Raw genomic sequence first — 24,717 nt, 5'->3', positions numbered from 1 at the left:
CTGTCCCACCTTTCATTTGCTTGTTTGTTCCTGCTGCTTCTCTCCCTGCTTCATGTGAAGGGGAAAAAAAAAAAAAAATTTGTTTGAAATTTCATTTTAAACCACATCAATCCCTGACTCTCCAGCTCACTGCAAAGCCACAGAAGCACTTACATCAGAAAGCAGGGGGAAAATGTCACAGAGGGCAGGAGAGACTCCTTTGGAAGTACTGCCAAGGCTACAGTAGTCGTGGCATCTACAAGATTAGAGGGCTGAAGATACATTTTTCACCTTTATAATATCCAGCCCCAGAGCTTTTCATGACTGTATGCTGAAGTCCTGACTAACTGGAAAGCCCTCTTCTGCAGAAGTATCAAATATTTACTCAGTTCAACACAGATTCAAAGGGAAAAAAAAAACCAAAAACCAAACCACAGGCTCGTTTGTATCAAAAGACAAACAGAAAGCTTAAACATTTGCAACACTGACAACAAGGTGAACTTGTGCTTCTTTTATGTAATATTGCTCCAGTGTTTCATACTCTTTGCACCACCCTCCCTGTACTATATTGAACAATTCATTTTGTGTCTAGAAATGATGTGAAATTTCAGCAGAATAACTTGAATCATCTGGGATTTTCAGGTTTGTTGCTTTTTATTTATTAAAAAAAACAAACCAAAGACAGTGTTTATTCCAGATTCATTTTCCTCTATCAGACCTTCATAAAACAAACATGAAACAGCAGTGACTGTCTGCCAATTATCTGAGAATTTCAGTGAAATAGGACAGTGAAGTTAGCTTCAACCTTAATCCCACTGGGAAGTGTTGCACAGCAGGAAAAGCAAAGATAAGCAGTACTTCTGTACAACAGGACAGCATTTTCTCCTTTGAACTCCATTCTCTGGTACTGTGCATCAGTATTAAAGATATAAACCCCATATGAATTTAAGGCTAAGATTGTCTCCAGCTGATTACATGCATCAATTTCTGTTTCAGAAGCAGGCTCTCCCACCAGAGGTGCTGCTTATCACCAGCTTGTTCCTGTGGTGAATTTTTGGCAGTGAATGCAAGACTGCTTCTTGAACACCACAGTGCTTCACAGATGACTCCAAGAGATTAAAAAGCCACTTCATGTTTAAGTTTCTTGGAGATTGGAAGAAAGATACTGTTGTCTTCAACATCTCCCAGCACTCAAAACTTCATTTTTCAGACGCAGAACAAACCTGAAGTTTCCCTTCTTCTCCTAAAAATACTTTCCCCCTGCATCACTTGGAGCTTCAGCACAGCACAGCTGCTTCCTGACTTTGCTTTTCACTGTAGAGGTGACAGAGCTCTGGCCCAGGCTGCCCAGGGAGGTTGTGGAATCTCCTCCTCTGGAGACATTCAAACCCCACCTGGATGTGTTCCTGTGGGGATCTGGGTGATCCTGCTCTGGCAGGGGGGTTGGATGAGACGATTTTTCAAGGTCCCTTCCAACCCTTAACTTTGTGCTTTCTGTGATCACAGAATGCCAGAAAACAGACCTAGGTGGGTGGAACTTGAAGGCATCTCTCACCTAGTCCACCCCTACTCAAAGACTTGATCCAGTCTCTCCACATTTCCATTTCAGTTAATCTGGAAAATCCAGGCCTCCCCACCTTGTTTCTTTAGAATTCAAACTCAGCAAGGAGACTGAGGTCAAAGCAAGTCTCCTGCACTTCCTGCCACATCTCCCAAAGCACCCAAGCAAGTTGTTCCCTTCTCTGCACAGCAGGCTCATGTGCCAGGTGATTTGATTCCCATCTGATTTTTCTTTCTTTCTGAACTCCATTGTACAGCAGCAAACTAAAGAGGCATTAAGAGGTTTTGTTTCTATAACAACTACAGTAATAAGTAGCTTGTGGGTAAGTAAAATGCTCCCATCCTTTCAGTAACAAGAGCCACTGATCCAAGACCTTTGGTTTATGCAACTTAGGAGGAAGTCCTGAATGAAAGGCACAGTCCCACCTTAGACTCTGCTGGCTAAGACATCTCTAAAGACATAAATGCTCCCTAATCACCCCCAGGAGCACAGCTTAACAAAGCAGCCTTCCTGCAGAGCAAGAAAGTCCCAACCAGCAAGTTTTGAAGTCCCAAATAATCTCACCTCTTTCCCCAATTAAGAGCAATGGTTTTGCATCTGTGAACTTGATTATCCCTGAGAAAGGCACCTTGGAATAATTAGTTGTGGCTCTAGTCAGCTTTTTTTGTTGTTCCTTTTTGATTCAAACGTTTGTTCCTAGGACTTGAATCTGTAAAGTCATTTTCCCCTCATAAAAAACCCTAGGAAGCATTTCCTTCTCCATACTTCTGGAATAACCATTGGCACAGTGATCAGTCCCCAGTGTTCACTACAAACCTTCTCTTCCCCAGCACCACACCTCACCACCTCCTGCCTTCTGCTACCTGTACAGTCCTGGAGACTCCAAAGAGGCTGCAGTGGTTCAGAGAAATGCAGTCTGACCTGATATCCCCTACAGTTCAGGCAGGTTGTTCAGAGAGAAGGCTGATTTACATCTCTGTAGTTATCATATTTATCATAGAATGGGTTGGGTTGGGAGGGACCTTAAAAATCATCCAGTTCCCCCTGCCATGGTCAGGGACACCTCCCACCAGCCCAGGTTGCTCCAAGCCCCATCCAACCTGGGCTGAGACACTGCCAGGGATGGGGCAGCCACAGCTTCTCTGGGAAACCTGGCACAGGGGCTCAGCACCCTCACAGGAAAGAATTTTTTCTTAATGTCTGACCTAAATCTCTCCTCTTCAAGTTTGAAAACATTTCCCCTTGTCCTCTCACTACACACCCATGCAAAAAGCCCTACCCCAGCTTTCTTGGAGGCAGAAACCTCTTAGGTAGTGATTAGGGGTTATTTTTAATCTAATTTTTTTTTTTTTTTAGCTCCCTTCAAAACTTGCTCCTAATTGCTCCTGCTACCATTAGGAATGCAGCAATCAGCCTGATCAGAACCTGTACACCACAATTATGGTCCTTTTATGTTCAAACACAGCCAGTCTCTTTCCAACCAGAATTAGAAGTGTGGATTAGCTGAACATACACACACCAGGAAAACAAAACAAATCTGTCAGAGACACCTAAGACAGACAGAATCTACTTCCCTCCTTCACAAGGTATACAAGTTATGTAGAATCTTATCTACTATAAACACAGCAAAAAAAAAAAAAAAAATATCAGTAGCTGGGGTTCTCCAGGGGAACTTTGCTTCTCTCTTGGTGCTCTGGAACAGAACTGGTTCCTCTTCTGGTTTGCAAGCTCCTGACTGAGGGCAAAATTCCTGTTTCTGGCTGCTATGGCCCCTTCTCATTCCTGCAGCAAGCAATGGAAGGATCTGGCACACCACAGTCAGGATTAAGCCACAGGCTGCTTTTTGAACTATTTACTCCACATACCCTCTGTCAGCAGAAGTACACCATTATTATAACAACTGTAATGTAGTAGTTTAAAATAAAAAAAAAAGTTTTAGGGACAATATTTCTAGAAAATACAGCTGATTAATCTTCATGCATGTTTAGGCATATAGGGAATTCAAGAAAAAACACCTGATCTGCATTAATTCCATTCTATACAAAAAGATAAAGGATGCTACTGGCTTGCAAACATCAAACCAATTGTGCAAGAACTGCTTTTTATCAGCTTTATTTACACTACATACTCAGTTCCCTTCAGAAGTCCCAAACCTCTCTGCTATTTTGATCCTTTACCTCTCACTGATGGGAGTGGGATAAAAATACACAATAAGAAAATAGAGAAGTGAAGGAACAAAAGCAACCAGCCTCAGGTGTCAGGGCTTTATTACTCTAACTAGTTAGACAACTGAGGGCCAGGCAGGAGCAGAGTTGTGACACTTGTGTAAACTATGCTGATATTTCCTCTGGATGGGAGGTACTTGCTGTAGAAAAATCTTTATCATTCTTTTTGACCAGATTTTTCTTAGTGAATGTTTGTTACTTGCCCCAGATTATTTTTCTTGGGATCTAATTTGTAACTTCTGTTTTTGGGAAATCTAAGACAGCAGGTCCTTGCCACCAATTTTGCAAGAGGTGAGTTTCCATAGAATTGGAACCTCACTCTAATTAGAAGAAATGTAACATCTCCAATGATGTGTTAATGACAAAGTGGAAATAGGTATTTTGAAAGGAAATAGGTATTTTGGAGGGTATTTGCTATCTGAGCTTCTGCAGAACAACTATGTAAGTGACACAAAAGTTGGATTAGAAACTGATACTCTGGAAGAGCCTGAAGGACCACGCTGATGCAGGATGAGCTTCAATTAAAGCAGCCAAATAACCTGACAGTTCCAAACAACTTAATCACTGAAAAACTCCATGGGCAGCCCAGTTAAGCACTACAGCCAGAGAAAGGAATGATTACAGCCTCACCTACAACACAGGTTTCTTAGAAGCCATCCATGACCATGATACTAGTAGGGGAAAAGTGCAGCTGCCTTTAAATAGGGCAAAAAAAAAAAACAAACCACCAAACCCACACCTTTAAGATACTATTATACCAATTGTAGTAAGTCATATGCTAGAAGAGCATTAGAATGCAGGGGGGTTTCCTTTTAGAAAGCAAAGGGCAAGGAAATCTCTTCTTTCCCATAATGACTTCTTAACAGTCCTTATTTCCCCCCAGCATTCATTTAACAAGGAGGCAATTTTATTCAGTGCTTGAAGCCCATCTCCAAAGCTGTCAACTGAAACCATTCACCACTGCACAAACCCAACAATGCCAGAGGCACAGCAAAATATAGGGTATAAACTCATCAAGTTCATTTCAGAGCATGGTTTTTTATTCTAGATAAAAGGGCATAAGAGGTGGGCAAAGCATCCTGCTTAGAGAATCCTCTTTCCAACCCTAAACCTCTCAGACTTCAATGCTATTCATCTGAGATCTATAATCTAGCCAAATGCCACTTAAATTGTTTGATAGGGCATTTTGTTAAACTAAACACAGACAGATAAAATGGAAAGTGAGATCTAGTGTTTATTGCATTCAAAACAAGTCAGATAAACATAAAATCCCTTTCACAGTAAAGTACTATGCACAGCTGGGCTTTCATGCAAAGAGACAAAGAAGTGAAGGAGGAAAACTGTTTATCCAAAACACCAGGGGTGTAAGGCAGGCTTCTGTATGGAAACAAATACTAGATCATAAAAGTCTGAAAGTCTCAAAATTAAGACTTTATTTATTTGATGTCCCATTTATTTAACACGATGGGACAAAAGACCTCAAAACTCCTCCCTGACATACCAAACATGCTCCCAACCCACCTGTTTGGGCTTCATACATGCTTGAAGGTGCTAAAGCAAGCTGTTCAAATTTTCATCTGAGGAATGAACAGCAATACTGCTGTGTTACATCTGAAACTTTATAACATGAAACATTACAGAGAAACTGCATTTGACTAAAAGGACCATTTGGGCCATAAAAAAAAAAATATGCACAGTTCAGACAATTCATTTCCTAAGCAATCAAATGCTTTCCCTAAAACACTATCAAGAATTACCTGACAGTTCACATTTTCATTAGAAGAAATGAAAGCTCTTATAACTTCAGTTATCCTCCAAATCCAAGCCATTGTAATACCCTTTTTGTGATTCCACAGACAACAAGTTCCAGGATGTCTGCTACTTACAGCTTTTTCAAACACTCAAGCATGACAAGAATCTTCTTAGGTTTATTCCAGTGTCATTTAGCACAGAGGAAGAACTAAAATCTGCATCCATTTTGTGGATAGAGATGGTCTCATAGGCAGTGTGCTGAATAGAAAGTGAAGCACTCAACTACTGTATCCTGACCTGCAGTATCAGTGTCAAATCCTATCAAATTTAACATCCCTTACCTTGGAAAATAGAAAATAAAGAATTGGGTTTCCTCTGCAGCACTTGGAACGTTCCTGCTTTTAATTCTTATTCTCCAAATTACATAAAAGAGAAAAGAATGGGAATTCAAAGACTGGAGAGCACCACGAAGCAATGCAGCATGTCACCTCAAGCAGCTAGCAAAGAACCTGAGCTGTTCTTTGGTAACAAGTGTGTATGTACCCTAAAAAGGGGAATAAAGGATAAATTCTGGGCCCCTCAGTTCCAGTTTTGGGCCCCTCAGCTCAGGAAGGAGATTGAGGTGCTGGAGCAGGTCCAGAGAAGAGCAAGGAGGCTGGGAAGGGACTTGAGCACAGATCCTATGAGGAGAGGCTGAGGGAGCTGGGGGTGTTGAGGCTGGAGAAGAGGAGGCTCAGGGGAGACCTCATCACTCTCTCCAACTCCCTGAAAGGAGGTTGGAGCCAGGGGGGGGTTGGGCTCTTTTCCCAGGCAACTCTCAGCAAGACAAGAGGGCACAAGAGGTCTCAAGTTGTGCCAGGGGAGGTTTAGGTTGGACATTAGAAAGAATTTCTTTCTGGAGAGGGTGATCAGCCATTGGAATGGGCTGCCCAGGGAAGGGGTGGATTCTCCATAGAATCATAGAATCATAGAATCATAGAATCCTAGGGGTTGGAAGGGACCTCGAAAGATCATCTAGTCCAACCCCCCCTGCCAGAGCAGGGCCCCCTAGAGTACATCCCCTAGGAACGTGTCCAGGCGGGTTTTGAATGTCTCCAGTGAAGGAGACTCCACAACCCCCCTGGGCAGCCTGTTCCAGGGCTCTGTCACCCTTACAGTAAAAAAATTCTTTCTGATATTCAACTTGAACCTCCTATGCTCCAATTTACACCCATTACCCCTTGTCCTATCACTGGTCACCATAGAGAAAAGCCTAGCTCCATCTCCCTGACACTCACCCCTTACATATTTGAAAACATTGATGAGGTCACCCCTCAGTCTCCTTTTCTCCAAACTAAAGAGCCCCAGCTCCCTCAGCCTTTCCTCATAAGGGAGATGCTCCACTCCCTTAATCATCTCAGTAGCTCTGCGCTGGACTCTTTCAAGCACTTCCCTGTCCTTCTTGAACTGAGGGGCCCAGAACTGGACACAATACTCCAGGTGTGGCCTCACCAATGCAGAATAGAGGGGGAGGAGAACCTCTCTTGACCTACTAACCACACCCTTTCTAATGCACCCCAGGATGCCATTGGCCTTCTTGGCCACAAGGGCACATTGCTGGCTCATGGTCATCCTCTTGTCTACCATCCTCTTGTCTGTCCATCCCTGGAGATACTCCAAAAGAGCCTGGATGTGGCACTCAGTGCCATGGGCTGGGAACTGCAGTGGGAGTGGATCAAGGGTTGGACTTGATGAGCTCTGAGGTCCCTTCCAACCCAGCCAATTCTATGAATTATTCTTTCTTCAGTTTTAAAGAACTACCTGAAACCTACTAGATCAGCAAGGGTACTGGAAGTACACAAACACCTCAGCACAGCTGAAACAGTTATCTTTAGGTTTGTTTTTTGTTGTGTTTTTTGTTTTTTGGTTTTTTTTTAAGTCTTAATAAACCAGAAATTAGCAGTGCAGCAATGCAGAGAACCAGACTCCCATGTATCTTCTTCAGACTTAAACGACCCTGACAACTTACTAATTAACAGCAATCTCAGGTGTTTGATTTTATCATAATCTATAACAAAGTTAATCAGTCACCTGCAGTCAGGAAAAGCCTTTAAAAGTTTAATGTTTACTGCTGATGAGCAAAAGTAATTCTCATCTATACAGTTTTATTAGAGCAAAGTGTTTCAATTTCACACTATTACCAACAGAATTTTGAGACTTTTTTCTTTTTTTCTTCCATTAAGAGGACTCCCCAGAATGTTACATCAAATAAACTCAGACCAGGTCTCACAACCCCAGGGTTATTTAAAAATTATGAGGGATCTGCATGCACTTAAAATGTTTCCAAGCCCCACAACTGCCAAATTCCTCAAGTTTTTCATTTCTAGATGCTCAGAGGTTGTCATGTCTAGAACTGTCTCACTGTACAGCTTTTTGCAGCAACTGCCTGAACACAAGATTTTGCACTAGAGTTGTCTCCAGATGGGAAGACTCTGCCCTCAGTGACACAGCAAGACAGGGTTTTATGGAAGAGAACTGTGCCAGATTGTGTTTATATACAGCTGCAAGTCTTGAAACCCCAACACCACACTGAAGGCTCTAACAGGGGCCATGTTTCCTGGCAGAGCAACATTTTCACTGATTTGCAGTGCTAACCCAGCCTTGCCTACTTCTGATTCCATATTCTACAACCCCAAGTTTCACAAAACTTGTATTTACACATCACAACAAATATTAAGTAACACCTGCTAGTGGCAGAATGGTTTGTGAAATAGAAAACAAGTTTAAAACTACATATAGTTCTCCATCAATTTTTTTTTTTTTTGCTTTGGAAATCCAGCTCTTTTCCTTAGCCAAAACCCACAGAGACAGTCAGCATGCTATTGCTATTTTTGCTCACCAGCTTTCAAAAAACAAGCCACCCCATATGTGTCTCTGTTTATCCACATTTTGATTTTAAAGGCAAGTACACCCTATGGGGCAAACCAGAGCAAGCAAACAGAGGGTCTGTTTAAAGCAATGTTTCCTCAAGTACAGGCTATAATTCCAGCCAGTATTATAGGACTCAGAAGTAGCATTTGCAAGCCAAATGGAAATTCAGCTGTAGAAATAAAGCTTGGGAGCCCAAGACTGAAACTGGGAGTAGATTCCCCAGCAAAGCACATCTGAAAAGAAGCAGTTGAGGAGACACAAAAATCAAGTAATGGATTACAGCTGGCTGGCTCAAGAGATGCCTAAATACTGGAGTATTTATACCTGATCATGATACACTGCTTTCAGCTGACCAGGGGAGTAGCAGAATACTAAGAAATTTTGCACCACTCTCCCCTGTATGAGGATGCACAAGATCATTTATCATCTATCTCAGGTAAGAAGCTGAATCAGGGGAGGTTTACATTAGATATCAGGAAAAGGTTTTTCACCCAGAGGGCAGCTGAGCACTGGAACAAGCTCCCCAGGGAAGTGTCACAGCCCCAAATCTGCCTGAGTTCAAGAAGGGTTTGGATGATGCTCTCAGGCACATGGGATGATCCTGGGGGAACCCTACACAGGGGCTCAATGATCCTGATGGGTCCCTCCCAACTCAGAAGATTCTATGATTTTATATTTTTATGTGGCTTTTGCTGCTAGCCATGTTCATACCTCCTCCCCCTCACCTGACTAAAGATCCTGTGAATGGATTTCAGAAAATAAAAAGCATGTTCCCTTGCTACTCTGTCAATACATTTTGCATTATACCCATACAAATATCCTACAGCTTTACCAAAACCAGAGGAAAGAGCTACAGCATTTGATTCTAATAAACAGAAGTCTCTCAGGCAAGAAATGCCACCTCTCCATCACCCCAAGGGGCAGCAGAGGACAAGGAGGTACAGAAACACCCACACCCCAATCTGTTTCCATATCTCTGTCTATAAAACTCAGAGATGCAAAACTTTTTGAATTGCCCATAATAACAGAACCAACCTGGAGTCCACTCCAGATGCATTCACATCTGGACAAATCCCAAACAAACTTCTCTTTCCGTGGTTTTGGCAAAGGACAAAAAGGCTCAACTGGACTATTTTGGAAGGGAGGCTTTTCACATACAGAAAATTTAATGTTTATGTTGTGTAACAGAATACCAGTCAGTTCTGAACTCAACTCATGTATGAGAGGTAAAAGTATGAGGCTACTAAATCACACAGGACATTATTTTGCAATTCCCAAAACCAAAGTTTCAGGTTATGTTCCAAATGTCTCCAAAAAGCTGGTTTCTCAAGAAAAGCAGACCCCTGGGTGTTATTCTCCAGGGATATCTTTTCCCACTGAGAAAGCAGAGATGAGCTGATGCAAAGCAAGAGCAGGGATCAGCACAAAACCTGCTTTCTGTACCATGTGCTTCATGAAGCAAACTTGAGATTTTTCTAGCAGCCCAAAAAAACACCAGAGGATTTTCCATCCCAAGGTATTGTGCTGTCTTGTACATACAACACAATGAACATTTACCATACTGAAGATTTCTGCACAAAAAGATGTGACAGATCTTATGGTGTGGCCCAGGCTGCCACTGGGGATTACACCACCCTTCTACATCCAAGCCTCTTCCCCACAGTTGGTTGCCATGCCCAAATGTTTGTGTCTATTCCCATCCACTCCCAGTTGCCATCCCACCATTACTGCAGGCAGCAGAGGTGAAGCAATCATGGTGACAAGGAAAACAATGAAAAAAACCAAGGAGTTTCATAAGCCAGAGAACCAGCAAAGCATGATTTCCTCTGGGTACTTGTCTTACAGTTGGATTCCTTCTTTTGTCTACTAAGGTGACAGCTCCAACTGAAGCTTTTCCTCAGAGGTGAGAATCCCAGTCACAAGGATCCCTAATGCCTAAGGAGGTGGGGGCAGTGGGGGGGCTCATTCATCTTCACACTCTCCTCAGCAGAGCTCAAACAGCACTGGGAGGCTTTAGAATAAAATCAGTTCAATAACACACTTCAGTTCCAGTTCCAGACTACAACCTCACCTGGCACTACATCTTGCAGGAAATCACCAAGTGTTCATCAGAGGCAGATGGGAAATGACTGGACTAAGGAGCTATAGTGCCAGCAGAGCTGGGGATGTGGTGTCTTCCAGCAAGAAGACTGCTTAGAGAGCCACTCCTCATACCTGATTTCATCAGTTTGGGTCATCACTGCCTTGTTCTACCCCTATACAATGCCCTTTACAGTCTCCAAGAGGCATCAGATCCTCTGCTAAATCTGTTTATCCCACACCACTTCAGATACTTACAAGCAGTTCTTAAGTCACCACAATCAGCCTGAAACAGAAATTTGTTTGGAACATCTCTAGAATTCAACTAGGCTTAATTTATGCCAAAGAAAAGACACAGCTGAACATTCATTATTGGGATTTTTGCTCTTACAAAGCAAGGAGAAATAAAACAAACAATAGAAAGGTAAAAGATCCTGTCAGATACTGCATGCTTTAACACTTTTTTTTTTTTTTTTTTGACAACAGCTGTCACACTCTGCACAGGTCTGCACAAATAAAACTGCTCTTTCTGTAGCACCATATCTAAAACCCAGGAATGGAAGAAGGGGGAAAATGAAAAGTTTAGATCTCTAACCAAGCCACTCTCTAGACAGGCAGTCATCAACACAGGTAGGAAGTTACTTCCATTTACAAGCAAATTACAGCTTCCCATCACTTAGGGGCTTCATTTAGTTCATCCTCAAGTAAGAAGAGGGCAGGGGGGGCAGGGAAAAGGCCACTTTGCACATCTGGTTTTAATGAACAAGCTGTTGTTTTTACAAATGAATACACTTATTTTATGGATATATAAAGAAGATCCCACGTGCTTATCTGCCAGTATTTCCTTTAGTTTTACTCAACTAAAGGTTTTGCTTTCTTGAGCTGTGCATGACAAGCTGATCTTTAATGCATTTCTCACACTCTACGAAGCATCACACTTTTACTGTCTGACATATTCATAACAAATTTCATCAGTTCACAAAGCGGAGACAGCTGTTTTCTCTCAACTGTCATCTCTGCCCAAAACTTACAAATCAGCCCATACTCTTTCTGGCTCGGGTCTGAATAGAGTCTGACTGGAATCCAGCCAATCCCAAATCCAGTTCCTTCCTGCCTGCCTGTCTGCACTGGCTGCAAAATGCCCAGAGGAAAAAGAGCAAATCACTTATGCCACAGAAAGATCCACTTAAAGCCTTTAAAGCAGTGTTCTTTTACAATTGTTCTCTTTATGCTGAGACTTCCACAAGGTAAATAAAGCCTTAATAGAAACCCATCTTCTCTGAGGAGTTTAAGGTGCAAACTAGCAATACACCATCAGAGGCCAATTCCTTGCACATAATAAACTAGCAGGGTATGCTGAGCTTGACTTAAACTCTACTAATCACTTAAACCCCAGCTTTGCTTACAGAGGAACAATACTTCATATTTTATAGTCTTCCTTTATCCTTACATGGAAAGGTATTTGCTATATTACACCAGGCTCTGCATGCTGGAAACTCAAAACTTGGAATAAAACTAGACATGGAACAAGTGTTGCAGCTGGAAGTGGGATTGTGCAACCAAAGAGACAAGGCAGGGCTCAGCCAGCAAGGTAACAGCAGGATTTTGAGCTCAAACCTTGAAAGGAAGGCATAAAACACAAGTCAGAATTTAGACTTTTTTGCTCTGACAGCAAGCAGACTGTGAAACTACTCCAAACAACAGCTTATTTATCTCTCAGAGGCTAAAGGAGGAACATACTTAGAGCTTTGGGGAAAACTGACAAAGTCTTCATATGCGTGCAGTGGCTCACAATCAAACGAGTTAAAGAAATGCTTTAAAATTGTGGAAAAAGAATTTTCAGTGTTCATCCCAAAAAGCAAATGAGGAGCCTGCAGTCTCTGCCCCAGCACTTTCAGCAAAGACATTTTACCCAAGTCACTAAGACTTCAAGCACTGCAGCTTCCACAGACTCTGACCATAGAAGCAAGGTCTTGTAACCTCTAGAAACACCAGGACTGTCCCAAGGGCTTTGCCAGTAGCATCAAAAGGCATCTCTCATGGTTCAGACCTTCCATTAGTCCAGTGAGGACCAACTAAAAACAAAAGAGGAGTGAAAACAAATATGCAAGACTCATCTGTTTGGTTGTTGCCAAAATTCCTTCTCCAGATTTAGCTCTGGTGGAAGAGGTTACTCAGCTACTCACATCAACCAAAGCTTCCCTCCTTATACATCTGCCCCAAGAGCAACTCGTTCTATTTGCATTTTTTGCTGGTAGTTTTCTGATAAAAACCACTATGGGTTGGACAATCCATATAATTCAATCTTCTGATAGAATCAGATTAGGGAACACTCTTACAAAGACATTTTGTCTCCAATGTGGTTCTGCCAGAGGGGGTACAAAGCTGAACCAAGGCACTGTAACCTCTCCCATCACCCACAGCACTCAGGAACAGCACCTGTGCCCACAGCCTGTGACAAAAAGCCACACACCAACCTCATGAATTCAAAACCCACCCCCTGATGCACCAGGAAATTATTCCAGCAAACGTTAAGATTTGAAAGGAATTCAAAGCACACTTGTCTGAGGGATTCCTGTCCAATGGCAAAATTATTTTTAAATCCAAGTACTGAGTTTTATAGTTGTTTGCTCTCAGAGGTCAAGCACGGAGTAGGAGGAAGGTGAGTTGGAAGCACAGTAACGTGTTGGTTTATTAGTCAATGTTACACAAAAAAAAGTCATCTGTGAGATACAGAGCCCTATCACAGGATGGGCGGGGAAGCAGGAACCACGTAGCTCTTAGTATCTTGTCAGCAGCTCCATCTTTCCTGGGAAAGGACAGACACTACAGTCTCAAAGGCTATAACTCCACCATTGCTAAATCAGCCATCATCAAAATAAAGTCATGGTGTTGCACGTGAAGAAATACAGCTGTGCTTACATCAAAGTTTCAGCCCATTAACTTGTGTCTAGACTAAACAGTTCTTGCACTCTTCCTAAAGGCATGTGCTGGAGAGTTTGCACATTTGGTCTCCAGTTTATTTGTAATACACAAGAGGAGATTTAAGCTTTTATAGGCTTTGGTTTATTTAGTTTACTTTCATACAGTGACTAATTGTCTTCAGAGTCAATGCCACTTTGTCTTCACCCATGACATTCACATGCCTTAAGAGGATACACCACACAAGCCTGAAATCTGCCCCTCTGTTTAGGCATTACTACAACCATCCAGTCTAAGGAAAAAAATTGTTTCATGACAGTTTATGGACTTCTTTGATTCTAAAATAAAAAGAGCATACATATTTGAGGGTGAAGAGTAATTTGAAAAGCCATTAAATGCATCACTACAGTTGAATATGAAAACTGCCTCTCAAAAGTGTTTCTCAGAGAAAACCATGCCAACACTTTGCTGAATGCAAAGAGGAAAAAGGAGAAACTGGGGATCAGTTAACATTACAATACCCGAGGAGAAGACAAATCCTCCTTGGCCATCTCCTTTTTAACTTATTATCTGCCAGCTCTGTTAAATTTTCTTGCCTGTCCTGTTTCCTTTGAGGAGTCAGCATAGTAAATGCACACTAAGTTAGTAGTTCTCTACTACACAGTACTGTAGCTATTTCCTAGTTAACATTAGCAAAGCATATGACAGATAAACTGTAGGTATTTATTGCCAAACCCTTCCTAAGAGCACATGTGCCTTCCTACCATTCCCTAGCAGAGAAACCCTTCTGCTACATCAGATTAGAAACAGCCCCTCATCTAGTTCATCCTCCTAGAAGCATGCAAGTTCAGGATATGCAGTGTGCTGAAATCCAGTGTTCAAGATGATACTGTAAAATGGGAAAAAAAAAACCAAACAACACACACCTAAAATAAATCACTTCCAGAAGCACATACCAGGGCTTACTCACTTCCCTTCCCTACAGGAGAAACAAATTGCTATTGATAGAAGCATGCCTAATAGGTCCTTCAGCAATTGGCACCTTCATATCATGCCTAATCAAATTGAGCTCATCTCAAAAGCCACTTTACTTTTAATACAACAAACTCTTCAGCATTGCAGATGATGTCTGTATCCATTTTCACAACTGCTCTTTCATCTATATAGTATTTCTGTCGTGAAAAAGGGGAAAGCTTTCAGCTGAATTGTTCTTTTTTCACCATGAGCTGGTAACTGCCACTACTACAAAGCTGCATGCACACTTCTGACTTTATTGTTAACTTTAGAATCCTAGAATTGGCTGGGTTGGAAGGGACCTCAGAGCTCATCAAGTCCAACCCTTGATCCACTCCCACTGCAGTTCCCAGCCCATGGCACTGAGTGCCACATCCAGGCTCTTTTGAAATAGCTCCAGGGATGGAGAATCCACCCCTTCCCTGGGCAGCCCATTCCAATGTCTGAGCACCCTCTCCAGAAAGAAATTCTTTCTAATGTCCAACCTAACCAACTCAGTGCAAAACAGCTGATCCTTGCTGGTTTTAGCAACAGAAATTATTCTAATCACAACAAGTAAAAATTACATGGAGCCAATGTAAGTCCAGTGTCACTCAGTTCACACATTCTTCACAACCCAATAGTATCAAGATGCCACGTCCTCCAGCCCCTCAGTAACAAGTTTTCAAATACTGAACATTTATACTACAACTGTTGAAGCTTCACTGGGCAAAAGTTTCCTCTAAGGACTGTCTTCTCACACAGCAAATGTGCTGTTTGTGGGAAGGGCAGAAGAATGATGCTTGTTTTGCTGAGCCAGTCAAATAGAAACATAGAATGGTTTGGGTTGGAAGGGACCTTAGAGATGATCCAGTTCCAACCACCCTGCCATGGGCAGGGACACCTCCCACCAGCCCAGGTTGCTCCAAGCCCCATCCAACCTGGGCTGAGACACTGCCAGGGATGGGGCAGCCACAGCTTCTCTGGGAAACCTGGGACAGAGTTTCACCACTCTCACAGCAAAGAATTTCTTCCTAATGCCTAAGCTGAATCTCCCCTCTTCCAGTTTAAAGCCATTATCCCTTCTCCTACCACTACATGCCCTTGTAAGAAGTCCCTCCCCACCTTTCCTGTAGGCCCCCTTTCAGGTATTGGAAGGTCTATATTGAGAGACTAAACTCGTATTTCTGAAACATTTTACAGATTTCCTGCTCGATGCAGTTTTTAGGAATTAAAATTTGGCATTTATAACTGAACTCTCATAATTTAGTAATCCAGTCTTTGGTTATGTCCAAATCCAAAGGCAGACACCCAGATACTGACTGCTGAACTCCCTGCACCATGATGTCTACTTGGACTTTAAGAAAACCCACAGAACAGTTTACTGACTGCTGCCCTTACCCTTCCTCAATCATTCTTTAATTTCAAATTGCTTACCCAAAAGTGCACCTATTATAAAGACCTCACCAGTACACAGAGACCCAGCAAGAGAGTACTCACACAGGAGGGTATGGTCAAGGTTAAACCTGTGGGTCAGACCACAGCAGAGGCAAATCTGGTCACCCAGAGAAGATACAGGATGCTGTACCACAGCTAAACAGCTGAAACAGCACTGCTACACCTATTCCATCACACACACCCACACAGCACTCTAATCTACTGCTATGGAAGCCCCTGCTGCTCTTGACTGCACTACTTGTTTAATATGAGGGCCAAGAATTATTCTAGGTCCCTAAGTACTAGGATTAAAACAGTCTAATCCCAGATGTTACTTACAATATGCCAGAGAATTTAAAAATCATGTCTCTGAAGTATGTGAATGACACTGGGTTCTTAAGACCCAGTACTAACCTGCATAGAGGTACATCACTAAATACCTAAAAAAGCATAAGGCAATGGTAAGGTGGGTATAAAATTCTTCACTGCATCTTGTGGAAGGAAACAAGTCAACTAGAAGAAAAGTGGGACCCCCTCAAGACAGTATTAGCACACAGAGGTGATGAAGTGAAAAATGCAAGGACACCATTTAGTGTTCTATTTGTAAAACAAACAAGATGAGAAGCTTTGCCTTACAAGCCTCTGGGAGTGTGCATGCTTTCTATGCCAGCAGCCCTGCTCCTGTCCCTTGAGGTTTAAGCATGTGACAAGTCACATGCAAGATTTTCAGTGGCAACCTTGGGACAGTGTGAGAATAAACATAAGGGTATTTGTTGATAAAAGGAAATACATGAGATTTAGGGTATCAAACAGTACAAGCAGAGCAGGATCTGACAGTATAAAGCACACCTGGAAACCAACTGAGCTTCTGCTTCAAGCTGGGAGTTCAGGCTGAACCCTCCTCTATTTCACTTGCCTGACTGACCACAGGACAAATAAGCCTCAGGTATGGCAGTGTAGAACAACCCAACACAACTCTAGATAACATCTTAAGAAGCCTTCTGCTAAGCATGAATGAAACTGCAGCTGTCCAACGAGCCAGAGGAGTCTTCTAGGGAATGTTTCATCCTCATCACATACTGAAAAACTCAGAATCAAAACATGTGCAGACAACCCCAAGAAGAAAAACGACAAGAGGAGGGGTGGCTCAGCCTACCTCAACAGCTGTTGCCTACAGGCACATCTCTAGTGTTTTGCAAGCAGTTGTAAAACTTCTCTGCTGGCACTGAGAACCAATAAACACTACCTTCAGCAGGGCGTGTTGGCTCAGGCTCAGTGCTGCTCCCGCAGCTTCTCCTTAGCTTGGAGTACAGGAAAAAGGAAGTTTCCTCTTCTCAGAGTCCCGAGTTGAGAGGAGCTATCACTACTGAGGAGTAAGGACTAAGCAAATCAGGGAGCAGCATTAACTCCATAATAAATGAGTAAACCAGACACAGTTTAGATTGAACAAGACAAGAAGAAGTTCCTGACTTCTTAGGAAAAAAATCTGTTCTCAGGCAAGCTTGCAATCACAGTTGGGAACACCCGCTGGGAAGATGGAGCATGAAATAGCTTAAGCAAACTGCTGCTTTTAGCAACAAAAAAACCAAATCTCAACAGCCTAGAAAGTAACCTCTAGGTTTCTCTGCATATTCCTACAGTAGAACTTCCATGGCACCTACTCATTTATAAATTTCCATTGAAAATGGAAAGCTGTGCATCCCTGATTCTGCCAAGACAGGAAAGGAGCAGTTATTTGTTTCAAGATGAGATGCACCAATAAAAGGCAACAGTGTCTTAATTTCCCAGACTCGTTCACTCGAGTAAACAGCTCATTTTCCATATTCCAATTTCAAATAATGTCTTCCACTTCCATATGTGTGACCTGCTGCCTGTACACGCCAAAGGGATTACAGTTTAACTTCCAGAATGCCCTCAGTTTCCTTTTTATAACGAGCATTAAAACATGTAAATGTTTGTAGAACTGTACTGGTTGGAAAAGATCTACAAGATCAAGTCCATCCATTAACCTCTGGCTCTGCTTTGCTTCAACAAATACAGACTGTAGCTTTCACAGCTGGAAGTTTCTACTCTCTGATTGTACATTGGTGTCAAGATGCTGTGAATAAAGCCCACAGCTGGACACAAACCTCAGCACTGAAAAAATCAAAACAACTTCAAGGAACAGGAGTCACAGAGAACCAACTCAGGTATGTTGCAAAGCCATTGTTCTATCCCACCATACACAAGTTTTTCCTGAAAAACCCATGAATTTTTTCTCAGATATCACCCTCTCTGCTATTTTTTCCTACACTGCAGTCAATTTTCTGTTCAGACATAATACTTGTGGTGTTTTGATTAATCTGTTCGTAAGCTGTGAACTGGTGCTGATCATGTATTCTCAATTTGCAGCATAGGAGATCCATCACAAAGCAAGCACAAGACAAAAAGGTCTCCAAAAAGCCACTGTCAATATTAAATAAATAAATAAATAAATAAATAAATAAATAAAAAATCAGTTTCACCAGAGCAGCAACCTCCCAATTCTGACTGCTGGAGCCAATGATCTGAGGGAGAATCATGACCTTGCACATATTTACTGGGTGGTTAACATTATTTGCTAGAGATACTCCTTTAAATGAAGCCTAAAGAACTGTTTCAAGTAAGGCTGAGAAAGCAGAACTTAAGCTTTTTCACCAATATTCCTACACCATGTAGTGCAGAAAATCACAGAATCATAAAATAAAGCCTCAGCTTGACACCAAACACCAAATCCATTTAAGAGCAGCAGAAGTGCCAAGTTTAAAGCCTCAGCCAGGATAACCCTCCCAGGGACTTCAGTCCATAGCCAGAAGCAAACAGACACCAAGGACAAGCAAAGATGTTGCCCCTTCATCTGTCAACAACACAGGAACTCTGCATCAACTTCTCCTGCTGTACAGTCCAGGAGGATTAAAAAGAGCTGAGGGAAAAGCCAAACAGATAAGTTAAAAATCAGTATTTGCTTAAAAGTAGGAACTTTTCAGGAATGTCTGGCTTGTCAAGGAGGTAGAGGTTAAGGAACAACTTTGACCAGTCTGAAAAAGTTTGTGCAAGAGACAGGAGTCTAAAAATTAAGGTCCCTTCAGATTAATACAAAAAGATATGTTTTCATGTTTCAAATCTAAACTTGAAACTGGTCCAGCAATCAGAACAACCTCCCAGAAGTTACCATGAAATTTATGGCTGCAAACATAAATATGAGCATTTTATTCTGCTTTTTTCAAAAGCTTCAACTGAACCAGAACTCCAGCCTGTCCATCCAACAGTGCCCAGTGGTTCACATGAAACAAAGCTCAACCAACAATTCACAGTGGCTCCTTTAGGCTCCAAGTTAGCCAGCTCATTGATTTTACAGGATGGCTCCAGAAAATTTATACAGAAAAGATTGATGACTTCAAAGTGATCACTGTAACAACACTGAGAAGCAGCCCAATGAGTTAGATCTGTTTAGTTCAATAAAAAATGTATTAAATACCACAAAACCCATTAAGCATGTAAGACAAAGCCTCCCTCAGCTGAGGACACACCAGGCTGCACCTCCTTGCCAATGAGTAGCTAATAGTTTTTGTTAGGAAGAAGTATTACATGCATACACTTACTAAAAACTCCACACAAAATCCCTTAGAATTGGTTGCAAAACACTACACTGAGAGCATCTGATGTCAGGTACAAAATCCTTTTGCTGCTAGAGATTGATTAAAACTTCTGCTTCTTTGGTACTGCTCCTTCAACTTACATGATTTTAATCAAGTGACTTTTCTGAGTAGTTTAAGCTGCCCATTGACATCATCAACCATTGGAAGAGTCTCCAAAGATCTCTTTATGGCCTAAGTTACATATTTAAATTCATGCAGCCCCAAAGGAAGAGGGATTTAACTGCACCAGGCCACTGATACCATCCTTCAGGGACAGTACCCCATGTAGCCAAGGAGGAGCAGCCAGGACATAGCCATGTCTGTCTGAAAACAAATTGTTCTGAGTGCAAATAAAACTTTGGGGGAGAAAAAGGGGTGCTGGGAGGAGAGGGAGGGTGCTGGGAGGAGAGGGGGGGGGTTCTGGGAGGAGAGGGGGGGGGTTCTGGGAGGAGAGGGGGGGGGTTCTGGGAGGAGAGGGGGGGGTTCTGGGAGGAGAGGGGGGGGTTCTGGGAGGAGAGGGGGGGGGGTTCTGGGAGGAGGGGGGGGGGTTCTGGGAGGAGAGGGGGGGGGGTTCTGGGAGGAGAGGGGGGGGGGGTTCTGGGAGGAGAGGGGGGGGTTCTGGGAGGAGAGGGGGGGGTTCTGGGAGGAGAGGGGGGGGTTCTGGGAGGAGAGGGGGGGGTTCTGGGAGGAGAGGGGGGGGTTCTGGGAGGAGAGGGGGGGTGCTGGGACGAGAGGGGGGGGGTTCTGGGACGAGAGGGGGGGGGTTCTGGGACGAGAGGGGGGGGGGGTTCTGGGACGAGAGGGGGGGGGTTCTGGGACGAGAGGGGGGGGGTTCTGGGACGAGAGGGGGGGGGTTCTGGGACGAGAGGGGGGGGGTTCTGGGACGAGAGGGGGGGGTTCTGGGAGGAGAGGGGGGCACTGGGAGGAGGGGGGGGTACTGGGAGGAGGGGGGGGGTACTGGGAGGAGAGGGGGGGCACTGGGTGGAGAGGGGGGGCACTGGGTGGAGAGGGGGGGCACTGGGAGGAGAGGGGGGGTACATACACCTCAAGAGATTATTTTTGCTTTCCCTAAAACAGTTCTTAACTGGAAGTTGCCCTGTATCCCTAACCATAAACCAGACAAGCCAAATGAAGTCTATAAAAAACACCATACTAATAGCCTCACACTCTATTCAGGTACTTGTTACTGTGTTCAATAGCTCCTTCAAAATTCCCTCCAGCCCCATGTGTCCAGAAATATACAATGGGTCATCATTACTTTGATGGGACTTCAAAAAAAAAAAAAAAAAAAAAAAAAAAAAAAGCTTTTTTCTTTTTCAAAATAAATTAGAATATGAATGTTTCTGCTTCTCTGAGAAATCTATAGCCTTTTGTGAACAGATGATGCCACAAGCAGATGTACACAATCAGATTCACAATCAGCAGATGAGCTCTTCTTTACCAGCCATCTTGACCTGTCTGCCTTGATTTACATAAACTCTCTTTATTCACAACAGCATTGATTATGTAAACCTTAGCTAGACATGCACTGTCACATCACTTACAGAAACTACCTCACAGACTACTTGGAGAAGGTTATTAGAAATGTATTTCCTGCAACAAATGACTTCAGATGCCTTAGGCTTTACCCTCTGATCACATTAATGCACAGACAAGCAATCACTACTATTGAAAGACAATACAGAAACTTGGTTCCGGTGGGAGAACTCCCCACTGCCAAAAAAATGCCTTCCACTTGATACAGAGGTCAAGTACAGAACAACTCTACTTTAATACTGCTGAGCAAGAGCAAAAGATAAAGTTTTGTCACCTTAAAAAAGACTCAGTAGTTTGCCAGGTATCTGAGCTCCTTTGTTCATCATGCTTTTCACCATCTCATTTAAGTCTCACAGCTCAAGACTTAAGTTATTCATCAATATCACAATCAATGCTTTTTTTTTTACTAAAAAACCACAAAACAACAAACACTGTCTCAAAAGAACTTTTTTTTTTCCTTTAAATCTTGCTGTAAGGTCACTATCAATTTTAATCAAGCAATTGTAACAGGAGCTGCAGTGCTTTGGTTCTGCAGTTCACAGGTCTGGGTTTCACTAGGGGGACGAGGGGGGATTTGCATTGTTTTATTTAAATGGAACAAAATTTTAACACAAAGCAGGTATTATGAATATATATTTAGGATACTGAACAGATGTTTAAGCTGTTCCAAGAGTTCCTAGTCACAAATGTTGAGTCACCAAAAAACCACAAGTGTGTATATATTATTTATGGCACAACGTGTAACATTTAGGACACTTCTGAGAGAAAACACAGCGAGCCACTCCTGGAGCATCTTAAAACCTCAACCTCCCATCCAAAAATGGAAAATGCAGTGATTGTAGTCAAAGCATTTCCTGGACTGCTTCCATCCCTGCCTACCTATTCTACATCACATCCACCCAGCACATTGTGGCAGCAAATGCCCCATTGTTTCCCTGCAGCCTACACTGACCAGCCTGATTCAGCTGCCTCTTCCCAGACTCGTGATTCTGCTACAAGAACAAGAAGCTTTGGTTGCTTTTTTAGCACCCAGAAGATATAACAACAGTCATTTGAGAGAACAGCTGGTACTCAAGTAAAAAAAAAAAAAAAAAAAAATGAAGCTCAGTCATATAAAGTTTATTTAAATTTTATTGGCATGTTTCAACACACAGCAGTGAAGATCAAGACCTCTGGCAGAAGTGATAAGCTGAGATCAGTGCATTTCAATATTAAAGGAAAAGCACACCAGGCTTTGCTAGGTTAAGATCAGAGCCAAAACATTTCATACTTCTGTACTTTCAACTGCTGCTAAAAATAGTAAAGCAACAGAAAGGAAAATGCTTCCAGCTGTGCACAAAAAGCCTCTGCAGCACAACATCAATTTATGCACTCTAATTTAATTAAAGATTCAACACTATACTATGACTTTATTGTTAGAGACAGTGCTGCACAGCTGAGATTACCCTCCATTTCCACAACTGAAACAGTGAGAAGGTTTCTTTATTAAATTTAGCCTGATACAGATTATTTCCCCCAAATCAAGTTACTCGACTTAAATTCAAGTCTTTCAAGTGCCAGCTATGCCATGTTCATGGTAATAGCTGTATTTTATTTGACTGTAACTATATCTTGACCTAGTCCCATGATAAGAAATATTTAGCATCCCTTAAGGAAAAAGCTACACCACTGGACACGAGTACCTGTCTTGAGTGCTCTTTTTATCTGTTCCCAGACACTGAAGCAGTTACTCTGCAGAGGTGAACACAGTTCATCATTAAATGACTTAACCCAAACAACAACAACAAAATACCCCTAACAAACCAGAATAAGGTTTCCTACGACCTTGCAGCAAACCTGCAACAAGATCCTGGGGGAGGATGCACAACGCAGCAAGGCTGTAGCTGCTCTGCTCCACGGCTGGTCTGAAACCTTTCTATTGTATTTATCGCTAAAAATTATTCCATTAACCATATGTTCCCACACACTAAACTAGCAAAATTAAGCATCTCTTAGAAGGTTCACAAGGGCTCCCAGCAAGCACGGCTTAGACGCTTCTCCCCTCATCCGCTTCCACAGTGTACAGCAGAAAGGCTGCAAGCTTTACCAGCAGGGCAAGAACATAATACCAAGCGGATTACTTGAAGATCCGTATCAAGCTGAGAAAATAAACGTTTCCACAACGAATCTGAATATAAGTGCTTCATCCTCCAACCCCCTCCCTCCACCCCCCCCGCCCCTCTTCCCTCCTCTCCTCCTAATTCCAAAGTCATCTCCCCTGCAATCTGCAAGGAGGACGCCGTCTCTGGGAGCCAGGGGAAGAAACCACCAGGGAGAGCCTCAGAAACCGGCTCCTCGATAGCAACCTGCGAGCGGCACCGGCGGAAAGACGGAACCGGGGGTCTCCTCCCTCCTCCACCCCCCAACCCATCCCCTCCCCGGTCTCTCCCGGCAATCCCGCATCCCCGCAACCCTAACGCAAAAGTTTTTCTCCCAGCCCGGCCCCGCAGGCCCCTCGGTTACGGTGCCCCACAGCCCGCCCGCCGCCGGCCCTCCCATCCCCCGAGGCAGCCAGAGCTACGACGGGAGAACCAGAGGGGGAGCCGAACCGCGGTCTCCTCACGGGGAAAGTTGCGGGGGACCAGCGGCCGCCCCCATAGAGCAGGACCCCAAGGGCCGCCAGCCCCCCCTCCCTGAGCGGGACCCCAAGGGCCGCCCCCTCCGAGCGGGACCCCAAGGGCCGCCTCTCCCCTGAGGGGGACCCCAAGGGCCGCTTTCCCCTCACAAAGAGACCCCAAGGGCCGCCCCCCTCCATCCCCGCCGCCTTCCCCTCACAGGGGAACCCTAAAGCCCCACACGCACACAGGCGCTCGGGTAAGGGAAAGGCGGGAAGCGGAGCTGCTCCCCTCACCCCCTCCTCCTCCTCTGGGGTCTCTCTCGCCTCCGAGCGTTACCTCAGCGAGGGGACGCGGCCGGCACTGAGGGGACGGGGCACCCCCCACCTACCCACTCACCCACCCCAGGACGGGTCCCCCGCTGATCCCCCCCTCCTTCCTTCCCTTTTTCCCTCCCCACCTCCCGCCCGCCGTGGCCCCTCCGCAGCGCTCACCCCAGCACCACCAGCTCCCCGTACTTGACGGGTTCCTTGTTAGGCGCGCAGTGCTCCTCCTGGCTGGGGGAAAACATGGGGGCGGCCGCCGCCGAAGTCACCCGCTGCTACAATCCCATCCGCTGCAGAGGGAAGTGGGGGGGGAGTGTCGGGACGGGGGCGAGGAAGGGAAGAATCGAATCCTGAGGGGAAATAAAGGGAAGAGGAGGGAACGATCCCCAAGCGCTCCCCGCACTGAGCCGCCGGCTGCCCGACAACAGCCACTACACCCGGGAGGAGGGGGGGGCGGAGGAGGAGCGCCGAGGGGGACGTACCAACTCCCCGCGGGGGGGGAGGAGTAGAGCAGCGCATCCCTCCCCTCCTCCCTCAGTCCCCTCCCGCCGTCCCCCCCCACCCAGGCCACTCGTGATCCCACCCCACGGGATCCGGTTCGAGCGCCTGAGTAATTGGGAGCTGCGGGGTGTGGGGGGGAAGCGCTGAGTTCCGCCCTTTCCTTCGTATGGTCTCTCCCGCCAGCCCGCGAGTGGTACGGTCCCGCTGTGTTATGTAAACATAGAGTAAAGGGGACGGGGCCGCGCT

At 44.1% G+C, this 24,717-nt stretch overlaps 1 protein-coding gene across 1 annotated transcript in view; it reads right to left on the bottom strand.

Moving 5' to 3' along the window:
• PELI2 (pellino E3 ubiquitin protein ligase family member 2) overlaps positions 1–24,374 on the bottom strand; it is an 82,447-nt gene extending 58,073 nt beyond the window's left edge. Inside the window, exon 1 of the mRNA XM_071745238.1 lies at positions 24,139–24,374. Coding sequence (XP_071601339.1) covers positions 24,139–24,215 — 77 coding nt within the window. The 5' untranslated portion in view covers positions 24,216–24,374. The remainder of the gene's footprint in view (positions 1–24,138) is intronic.
• Between the last annotated feature and the right edge of the window lie 343 nt (positions 24,375–24,717).

The sequence above is a fragment of the Heliangelus exortis genome, chromosome 5 (genome assembly GCF_036169615.1).
Source record: "Heliangelus exortis chromosome 5, bHelExo1.hap1, whole genome shotgun sequence".
Classification (NCBI taxonomy): domain Eukaryota; kingdom Metazoa; phylum Chordata; class Aves; order Apodiformes; family Trochilidae; genus Heliangelus; species Heliangelus exortis.
This window is presented reverse-complemented; position numbering and strand designations above follow the sequence as displayed.